General features: G+C 54.8%; 1 protein-coding gene across 1 annotated transcript in view; it reads right to left on the bottom strand.

Annotated features, from left to right (window-relative positions):
• LOC135561962 (phosphopentomutase-like) overlaps nt 1-10,095 on the bottom strand; it is a 14,479-nt gene that overhangs the window by 135 nt on the left and 4,249 nt on the right. Inside the window, 4 exon segments of the mRNA XM_065004489.1 lie at nt 621-802; nt 1,483-1,563; nt 2,400-2,497; nt 7,106-7,295. Coding sequence (XP_064860561.1) covers nt 621-802; nt 1,483-1,563; nt 2,400-2,497; nt 7,106-7,295 — 551 coding nt within the window.

The raw sequence follows: 10,095 nt of genomic DNA, 5'->3' as shown, positions 1-10,095 counted from the left end.
TGTGTAGTGTACTATAGTGTAGTGTGTGTGTAGTGTACTATAGTGTAGTGTGTGTGTGTAGTGTGTACTATAGTGTAGTGTGTGGAGGTGTAGTGCACTATATATGTGTAGTGTGTATAAATATATAGTGTGTATGGCAGTGTGTGTGTGTAGTGTGTGTAGGTACTATAGTGTAGTGTGTGTAAGAAAGTGTGTGTGTAGTGTGTGTAGTGTACTATATGTAGTGTGTAGTACCAGTGTAGTGTGAAAGTACCTATAGTGTGAAATTATAGTGTAGTGTACTATAGTGTAGTGTGTGTAGTGTGTGTGTAGTGTAGTGTGTGTGTAGAAAATTATAAGGGTGTGTGTGTGTGTAGTGTGTGTGTAGGTGTAGTGTACTATAGTGGTGTGTGTGTGTGTGTAGTGTGTGTGTAGTGTGTGTAGTGTAGTGTGTGTGTAGTGTACTATAGTGTGTATGTGTAGTGTGTGTGTGTGTGTACTGTGTGTGTAGTGTACTATAGTGTAGTGTAGTGTGTGTAACTATAGTGTAGTGTACTATAGAGTAGTGTGTGTAGTGTGTGTGTGTAGTGTACTATAGTGTATGTGTGTGTAGTGTACTATAGTGTAGTGTGTGTGTGTACCTATAGTGTAGTGTACTATAGTGTAGTATAGTGTAGTGTGTGTGTGTGTGTGTGTGTGTGTGTGTGTACCTATAGCCTCCTCGAAGGCGAACAGTACAATCTTGTTCTGGTCCAGCAGCTCTCTGGCTCTGTTGCCCATCCACTTGAACCCAGTCAGAGTTTCCTGTCCACACAGGATGTGATGTCATAGTCAGGAAGTGCCCTCATCCCCCCCCTACATCATTCAAACTTTCATTCCATTCATTCAAAAGGACCTTAGAATATTGACATGAGGTCTGTTCATTGAATAGTGAGCGAGTGTGTAGTGCTGAGAATAAGTGTGGTGTGTGTGTGTGTGTGTGTGTGTGTGTGTGTTACCGAAGTGAAGCCCTCCTTGAGAGCGATGGCTGTGTAGAATCTTAGTGAGGAGACGGAGTGTGTGTGACCGACTGTGGTAGACTGTGTCCGTGTGGTCTGTTTCCAACACTGATACACCCACCAACCCAGCAATCTTGCTGGTCCAACTCATTACCACTGAACACATCCACTGACCACTACACACGAGTTTCACTGTCCACACACACACACACACACACACACACACACACACAGATGTCAGAGAGAGAACCTTATACACTCATCAACCCCCCAACACATTACCCAAATCCCTACGGGCCCCTTCTGTTCACAGCAACCTTAACACATTACCCATGATCCCTACAGGCCTCCTCCCCTTCTGTTGCTCAGCAAGCCCCCAACACATTACCCATGATCCCTACAGGCCTCCTCCCCTGTGTGTTGCTCAGCAACGCCCCAACACATTACCTCGTGAGAATCTTAGAGGCCCCTTCTGTTGCTCAGCAACATGTCCCCAACACATTACCCGGGCGATCCCTTTGCACAGGCCTCTCCCTTCTGTTGCTCAGCAACGCCCAACACATTACCACTAACACGCCACTGACCACTACACAATCCACACACACACACACACACTGGGCCCTTCACACACTCAGCAACGCCCCCAACACATTACCCATGATCCCTACAGGCCCCTTCTGCTGCTCAGCAACGCCCCAACACATTACCTATAATCCCTACAGGCCCCTTCTGTTCCTCAGCAACGCCCCAACACATTACCCATGATCCCTACAGGCCCCTCCTCTGTTCTCAGCAACGCCCCCAATACATTACCCATGATCCCTACAGGCCCCTTCTGTTGCTCAGCAACGCCCCAATACATTACCCATGATCCCTACAGGCCTCCTCCCTTCTGTTCCTCAGCAACGCCCCAACACATTACCCATGATCCCTACAGGCCCCTTCTGTTCCTCAGCAACCCCCAATACATTACCCATGATCCCTACAGGCCCTTCTGTTGCTCAGCAACGCCCCAACACATTACCCATGATCCCTACAGGCCTCCTCCCCTTCTGTTGCTCAGCAACGCCCCAACACATTACCCATGATCCCTACAGGCCCCTTCTGTTCCTCAGTAACGCCCAACACATTACCCATGATCCCTACAGGCCCCTTCTGTTGCTCAGCAACGCCCCCAACACATTACCCATGATCCCTACAGGCCTCCTGTTCCTCAGCAACGCCCCCCAACACATTACCCATAATCCCTACAGGCCCCTTCTGTTGCTCAGCAACGCCCCAACACATTACCCATAATCCCTACAGGCCCCTTCTGTTGCTCAGCAACGCCCCCCAACACATTACCCATGATCCCTACAGGCCCCTTCTGTTCCTCAGCAACGCCCCCCAACACATTACCCATGATCCCTACAGGCCTCCTACCCTTTCTGTTGCTCAGCAACGGCCAGGCGGTCAGCGTCAGGGTCGTTGGCCAGAACTACAGTAGCTCCCTCCCTCTCCGCCAGGGCAAACGACAGGGTCTGTAGGACGGACACACACACCGTTAAAACACACACACACACACACACGATATGACTGACCAGGACCCCCCTCCCCTCCTCAGGGCTGATATGACTGACCAGGACCCCCCTCCCCTCCTCAGGGTTGATATGACTGACCAGGACCCCCCTCCCCTCCTCAGGGTTGATATGACTGACCAGGACCCCCCTCCCCTCCTCAGGGTTGATATGACTGACCAGGACCCCCCTCCTCAGGGTTGATATGACTGACCAGGACCCCCCCTCCTCAGGGTTGATATGACTGACCAGGACCCCCCCCTCCCCCTCCTCAGGGTTGATATAACTGACCAGGACCCCCCCTCCCCTCCTCAGGAGGGTCCCAGGACCCCTCCTCAGGGTTGATATGACTGACCAGGACCCCCTCCCCTCCTCAGGGTTGATATGACCTGACCAGGACCCCCCTCCTCCTCAGGGTTGATATGACTGACCAGGACCCCCTTCCCCCCTCAGGGTTGATATGACTGACCAGGACCCCCTCCCCTCCTCAGGGTTGATATGACTGACCAGGACCCCCCCTCTCCTCAGGGTTGATATGACTGACCAGGACCCCCTCCTCAGGGTTGATATGACTGACAGGACCCCCTCCCCTCCTCAGGGTTGATATGACTGACCAGGACCCCTCCTCAGGGCTGATATGACTGACCAGGACCCCCCTCCCCTCAGGGTTGATATGACTGACCAGGACCCCCCTCCCCTCCTCAGGGTTGATATGACTGACCAGGACCCCTTCCCTCCTCAGGGTTGATATGACTGACCAGGACCCCCTCCTCTCCTCAGGGTTGATATGACTGACCAGGACCCCCTCCCAGGACCCCCTCCCCCTCCTCAGGGTTGATATGACTGACCAGGACCCCCTCCCCTCCTCAGGGTTGATATGACTGACCAGGACCCCCTCCCCTCCTCAGGGTTGATATGACTGACCAGGACCCCCCTCAGGGTTGATATGACTGACCAGGACCCCCCCTCCCCTCAGGGTTGATATGACTGACCAGGACCCCCCTCCCCTCCTCAGGGTTGATATGACTGACCAGGACCCCCCTCCTCAGGGTTGATATGACTGACCAGGACCCCCTTCCCCTCCTCAGGGTTGATATGACTGACCAGGACCCCCCCCTCCTCAGGGTTGATATGACTGACCAGGACCCCCCTCCTCCTCAGGGTTGATATGACTGACCAGGACCCCCCTCCTCCTGACCAGGACCCCCCTCTCCCCTCCTCAGGGTTGATATGACTGACCAGGACCCCCTCCCTCCTCAGGGTTGATATGACTGACCAGGACCCCCTTCCCCCTCCCCTCCTCAGGGTTGATATGACTGACCAGGACCCCCTCCCCTCCTCCTGACCAGGACCCCCTCCCCTCCTCAGGGTTGATATGACTGACCAGGACCCCCTTCCCCTCCTCAGGGTTGATATGACTGACCAGGACCCCTTCCACTCCTCAGGGTTGATATGACTGACCAGGACCCCCCTCCTCAGGGTTGATATGACTGACCAGGACCCCCTCCCTCCTCAGGGCTGACTGACTGACAGGACCCCTTCCCCTCATGACTGACTGACCAGGACCCCCCTCCCCTCCTCAGGGTTGATATGACTGACCAGGACCCCCTCCCCCAGGGTTGATATGACTGACCAGGACCCCCCACCCCCTCCTCAGGGTTGATATGACTGACCAGGACCCCCTCCCCTCCTCAGGGTTGATATGACTGACCAGGACCCCTTCCTCCTCAGGGTTGATATGACTGACCAGGACCCCCTTCCCTCAGGGTTGATATGACTGACCAGGACCCCCTCCTCAGGGTTGATATGACTGACCAGGACCCCCTTCCCCCCTCAGGGTTGATATGACTGACCAGGACCCCCTCCTCAGGGTTGATAGGACCCCAGGACCCCTTCCCCTCCTCAGGGTTGATATGACTGACCAGGACCCCCTCCCTCCTCAGGGTTGATATGACTGACCAGGACCCCCTCCCCTCCTCAGGGTTGATATGACTGACCAGGACCCCCTCCCCTCCCTCAGGGTTGATATGACTGACCAGGACCCCCTCCTCAGGGTTGATATGACTGACCAGGACCCCCTCCCCTCAGGGTTGATATGACTGACCAGGACCCCTCCCTCCTCAGGGTTGATATGACTGACCAGGACCCCCTTCCCCTCCTCAGGTTGATATGACTCCAGGACCCCCATCCCTCCTCAGGGTTGATATGACTGACCAGGACCCCCTCCCCTCCTCAGGGTTGATATGACTGACCAGGACCCCCTCCCTCCTCAGGGTTGATATGACTGACCAGGACCCCCTCCTCCTCAGGGTTGATATGACTGACCAGGACCCCCTCCCTCCCAGGGTTGATATGACTCCAGGACCCCCCCTCAGGGTTGATATGACTGACCAGGACCCCCCCCTCCCCTCCTCAGGGTTGATATGACTGACCAGGACCCCCTTCCCCTCCTCAGGGTTGATATGACTGACCAGGACCCCCTCCCCTCCTCAGGGTTGATATGACTGACCAGGACCCCCTCCTCAGGGTTGATATGACCCAGACCCCCCCCTCCTCAGGGTTGATATGACTGACCAGGACCCCTCCCCTCCTCAGGGTTGATATGACTGACCAGGACCCCCCCTCCCAGGGTTGATATGACTGACCAGGACCCCCTCCAGGGTTGATATGACTGACCAGGACCCCCTCCCCTCCTCCTGACAGGACCCCTCCTCCCAGGTTGATATGACTGACCAGGACCCCCCCCCTCCTCAGGGTTGATATGACTGACCAGGACCCCCTCCCTCCTCAGGGTTGATATGACTGACCAGGACCCCCTTCCCCTCCTCAGGGTTGATATGACTGACCAGGACCCCCTCCCCTCCTCAGGGTTGATATGACTGACCAGGACCCCCTTCCCTCCTCAGGGTTGATATGACTGACCAGGACCCCCTCCCCTCCCTCAGGGTGGACTGACCAGGACCCCCCTCAGTTGATATGACTGACCAGGACCCCCCTCCTCCTCAGGGTTGATATGACTGAGGGGGGCTGATATGACTGACCAGGACCCCCTCCCCTCCTCAGGGTTGATATGACTGACCAGGACCCCCTCCCTCCTCAGGGTTGATATGACTGACCAGGACCCCCCCTCAGGGCTGGATATGACCCCCCCCTCCCCCTCAGGGGATATGACTGACCAGACCCCCTCCCCTCCTCAGGGTGGATATGACTGACCAGGACCCCCTCCCCAGGGTTGATATGACTGACCAGGACCCCCTCCCCTCCCCTCAGGGTTGATATGACTGACCAGGACCCCCTCCCCTCCTCAGGGATATGACTGACCAGGACCCCCTCCTCAGGGTTGATATGACTGACCAGGACCCCCTTCCCCTCCTCAGGGTTGATATGACTGACCAGGACCCCCTCCCTCCTCAGGTTGATATGACTGACCAGGACCCCCTCCCTCCTCAGGGTTGATATGACTGACCAGGACCCCCTCCCCTCCTCAGGGTTGATATGACTGACCAGGACCCCTTCCCCTCCTCAGGGTTGATATGACTGACCAGGACCCCCCCCTCCTCAGGTTGATATGACTGACCAGGACCCCTTCCCTCCTCAGGGTTGATATGACTGACCAGGACCCCCTCCCCTCCTCAGGGTTGACCAGGACCCCTCCCCTCCTCAGGGTTGATATGACTGACCAGGACCCCCCTCCTCAGGGTTGATATGACTGACCAGGACCCCCTCCCCTCCTCAGGGTTGATATGACTGACCAGGACCCCCTCCCCTCCCAGGGTTGATATGACTGACCAGGACCCCCTTCCCCTCCTCAGGGTTGATATGACTGACCAGGACCCCCTCCCCTCCTCAGGGTTGATATGACTGACCAGGACCCCCTCCCCTCCTCAGGGTTGATATGACTGACCAGGACCCCCTCCCCTCAGGGTTGATATGACTGACCAGGACCCCCTCCTCAGGGTTGATATGACTGACCAGGACCCCCTCCTCAGGGTTGATATGACTGACCAGGACCCCCTCCTCCTCAGGGTTGATATGACTGACCAGGACCCCCTCCCTCCTCAGGGTTGATATGACTGACCAGGACCCCCTTCCCCTCCTCAGGGTTGATATGACTGACCAGGACCCCCCTCCCCTCCTCAGGGTTGATATGACTGACCAGGACCCCCCTCCCCTCCTCAGGGTTGATATGACTGACCAGGACCCCCCTCCCCTCCTCAGGGGTTGATATGACTGACCAGGACCACCCCCCCTCCCCCTCAGGGTTGATATGACTGACCAGGACCCCCTCCCTCCTCAGGTTGATATGACTGACCAGGACCCCCCTCCTCAGGGTTGATATGACTGACCAGGACCCCCCTCCTCCTCAGGTTGATATGACTGACCAGGACCCCCTCCTCCTCAGGGTTGATATGACTGACCAGGACCCCCTCCCTCCTCAGGGCTGATATGACTGACCAGGACCCCCCTCCCCTCCTCAGGGTTGATATGACTGACCAGGACCCCCTTCCCCTCCTCAGGGTTGATATGACTGACCAGGACCCCCCTCCCCTCCTCAGGGTTGATATGACTGACCAGGACCCCCCTCCCCTCCTCAGGGTTGGGGTATTTGACGGTGGGGAACTCCGGGTCGGGGTCTTTCTGCTCCTCTACGGCGTACGGGGGTCGGAGGTCAAAGGCCTTGAAAGCTGATTGGACGAAGGCGTGTCCGACTCCGTGCACGGAGGTGTGCACGATCTTCACCTCTGAACTCTTGTTGATGTCCCTGAAAGGAGGGGAGAGCAGAGACAGGTCAGACGTGTGTGTGTTACCTGAGGTGTGTGTGTGTTACCTGAGGTGTGTGTGTGTGTGTGTTACCTGAGGTGTGTGTGTGTGTTACCTGAGGTGTGTGTGTGTGTTACCTGAGGTGTGTGTGTGTGTTACCTGAGGTGTGTGTGTGTGTTACCTGAGGTGTGTGTGTGTTACCTGAGGTGTGTGTGTGTGTTACCTGAGGTGTGTGTGTGTGTTACCTGAGGTGTGTGTGTGTTACCTGAGTGTGTGTGTGTGTGTGTTACCTGAGGTGTGTGTGTGTTACCTGAGGTGTGTGTGTGTTACCTGAGGTGTGTGTGTTACCTGGAGGTGTGTGTGTGTGTGTGTGTTACCTGAGGTGTGTGTGTGTGTGTGTTACCTGAGGTGTGTGTGTGTGTGAGTGTTGTGTGTTACCTGAGGTGTGTGTGTGTGTGAGTTACCTGAGGTGTGTGTGTGTGTGTTACCTGAGGTGTGTGTGTGTTACCTGAGGTGTGTGTGTGTGTGTTACCTGAGGTGTGTGTGTGTTACCTGAGGTGTGTGTGTGTGTGTGTGTGTTACCTGAGGTGTGTGTGTGTGTGTGTTACCTGAGGTGTGTGTGTGTTACCTGAGGTGTGTGTGTGTTGTTACCTGAGGTGTGTGAGGTGTGTGTGTTACCTGAGGTGTGTGTGTTACCTGAGGTGTGTGTGTGTGTTACCTGAGGTGTGTGTGTGTGTGTGTTACCTGAGGTGTGTGTGTGTGTGTTACCTGAGGTGTGTGTGTGTGTTACCTGAGGTGTGTGTGTGTGTTACCTGAGGTGTGTGTGTGTGTTACCTGAGGTGTGTGTGTGTGTTACCTGAGGTGTGTGTGTGTGTGTTACCTGAGGTGTGTGTGTGTGTGTGTTACCTGAGGTGGTGTGTGTGAGGTGTGTGTACCTGAGGTGTGCGTGTGTTACCTGTGGTGTGTGTGTGTTACCTGAGGTGTGTGTGTGCGTGTGTTACCTGTGGTGTGTGTGTGTGTTACCTGAGGTGTGTGTGTGTGTTACCTGAGATGTGTGTGTGTGTTACCTGAGGTGTGTGTGTGTGTGTGTTACCTGAGGTGTGTGTGTGTGTGTGTGTGTTACCTGAGGTGTGTGTGTGTGTTACCTGAGGTGTGTGTGTGTGTGTTACCTGAGGTGTGTGTGTGTGTTACCTGAGGTGTGTGTGTGTGTGTGTTACCTGAGGTGTGTGTGTGTTGTGTTACCTGAGGTGTGTGTGTGTTACCTGAGGTGTGTGTGTGTGTTACCTGAGGTGTGTGTGTGTGTTACCTGAGGTGTGTGTGTGTGTTACCTGAGTGGTGTGTGTGTGTTACCTGTGTGTTACCTGAGGTGTGTGTGTGTGTTACCTGAGGTGTGTGTGTGTGTGTGTTACCTGAGGTGTGTGTGTGTGTTACCTGAGGTGTGTGTGTGTGTGTTACCTGAGGTGTGTGTGTTACCTGGAGGTGTGTGTGTGTTTTAGCCTGTGTGTGTGTGTGTTACCTGTGTTACCTGAGGTGTGTGTGTGTACCTGAGGTGTGTGTGTGTGTGTTACCTGAGGTGTGTGTGTGTGTGTTACCTGAGGTGTGTGTGTGTGTGTTACCTGAGGTGTGTGTGTGTGTGTGTGTGTGTACCTGAGGTGTGTGTGTGTTACCTGAGGTGTGTGTGTGTGTGTTACCTGAGGTGTGTGTGTGTGTGTGTGTGTTTTACCTGAGGTGTGTGTGTGTGTTACCTGAGGTGTGTGTTACCTGAGGGGTTGTTACCTGAGGTGTGTGTGTGTTACCTGAGGTGTGTGTGTTACCTGAGGTGTGTGTGTGTTACCTGAGGTGTGTGTGTGTACCTGAGGTGTGTGTGTGTGTGTTACCTGAGGTGTGTGTGTGTGTTACCTGAGGTGTGTGTGTGTGTACCTGAGGTGTGTGTGTGTGTGTGTGTGTGTTACCTGAGGTGTGTGTGTGTGTGTTTACCTGAGGTGTGTGTGTGTGTGTGTACCTGAGGAGTGTGTGTGTGTGTGTGTTACCTGAGAGTGTGTGTGTTACCTGGAGGTGTGTGTGTGTTAGTGTGTGTGTTACCTGTGGTGTGTGTGTGTTTACCTGAGGTGTGTGTGTGTGTTACCTGAGATGTGTGTGTGTGTGTTACCTGGAGGTGTGTGTGTGTGTGTGTGTTACCAGAGGTGTGTGTGTGTGTGTACCTGTGGTGTGTTACCTGAGGTGTGTGTGTGTGTGTTACCTGAGGTGTGTGTGTGTGTGTGTGTTACCCTGAGGTGTGTGTGTTACCTGAGGTGTGTGTGTGTGTGTTACCTGAGGTGTGTGTGTGTGTTACCTGAGGTGTGTGTGTGTGTTTACCTGAGGTGTGTGTGTGTGTTACCTGAGGTGTGTGTGTGTGTGTGTTACCTGAGGTGTGTGTGTGTGTGTGTTTACCTGGAGGTGTGTGTGTGTTACCTGAGGTGTGTGTGTGTGTTACCTGAGGTGTGTGTGTGTTACCTGAGGTGTGTGTGTGTGTTACCTGAGGTGTGTGTGTGTTACCTGAGGTGTGTGTGTGTGTGTGTGTTACCTGAGGTGTGTGTGTGTTACCTGAGGTGTGTGTGTTACCTGAGGTGTGTGTGTTACCTGAGGTGTGTGTGTGTTACCTGAGGTGTGTGTGTGTGTGTGTGTTACCTGAGGTGTGTGTGTGTGTTACCTGAGGTGTGTGTGTGTTGTGTTTACCTGAGGTGTGTGTGTGTGTTACCTGAGGTGTGTGTGTGTTACCTGAGGTGTGTGTGTGTACCTGAGGTGTGTGTGTGTGTGTGTTA

The sequence above is a fragment of the Oncorhynchus nerka genome, linkage group LG18, assembly GCF_034236695.1.
Source record: "Oncorhynchus nerka isolate Pitt River linkage group LG18, Oner_Uvic_2.0, whole genome shotgun sequence".
In the NCBI taxonomy this organism is placed as follows: domain Eukaryota; kingdom Metazoa; phylum Chordata; class Actinopteri; order Salmoniformes; family Salmonidae; genus Oncorhynchus; species Oncorhynchus nerka.
This window is presented reverse-complemented; position numbering and strand designations above follow the sequence as displayed.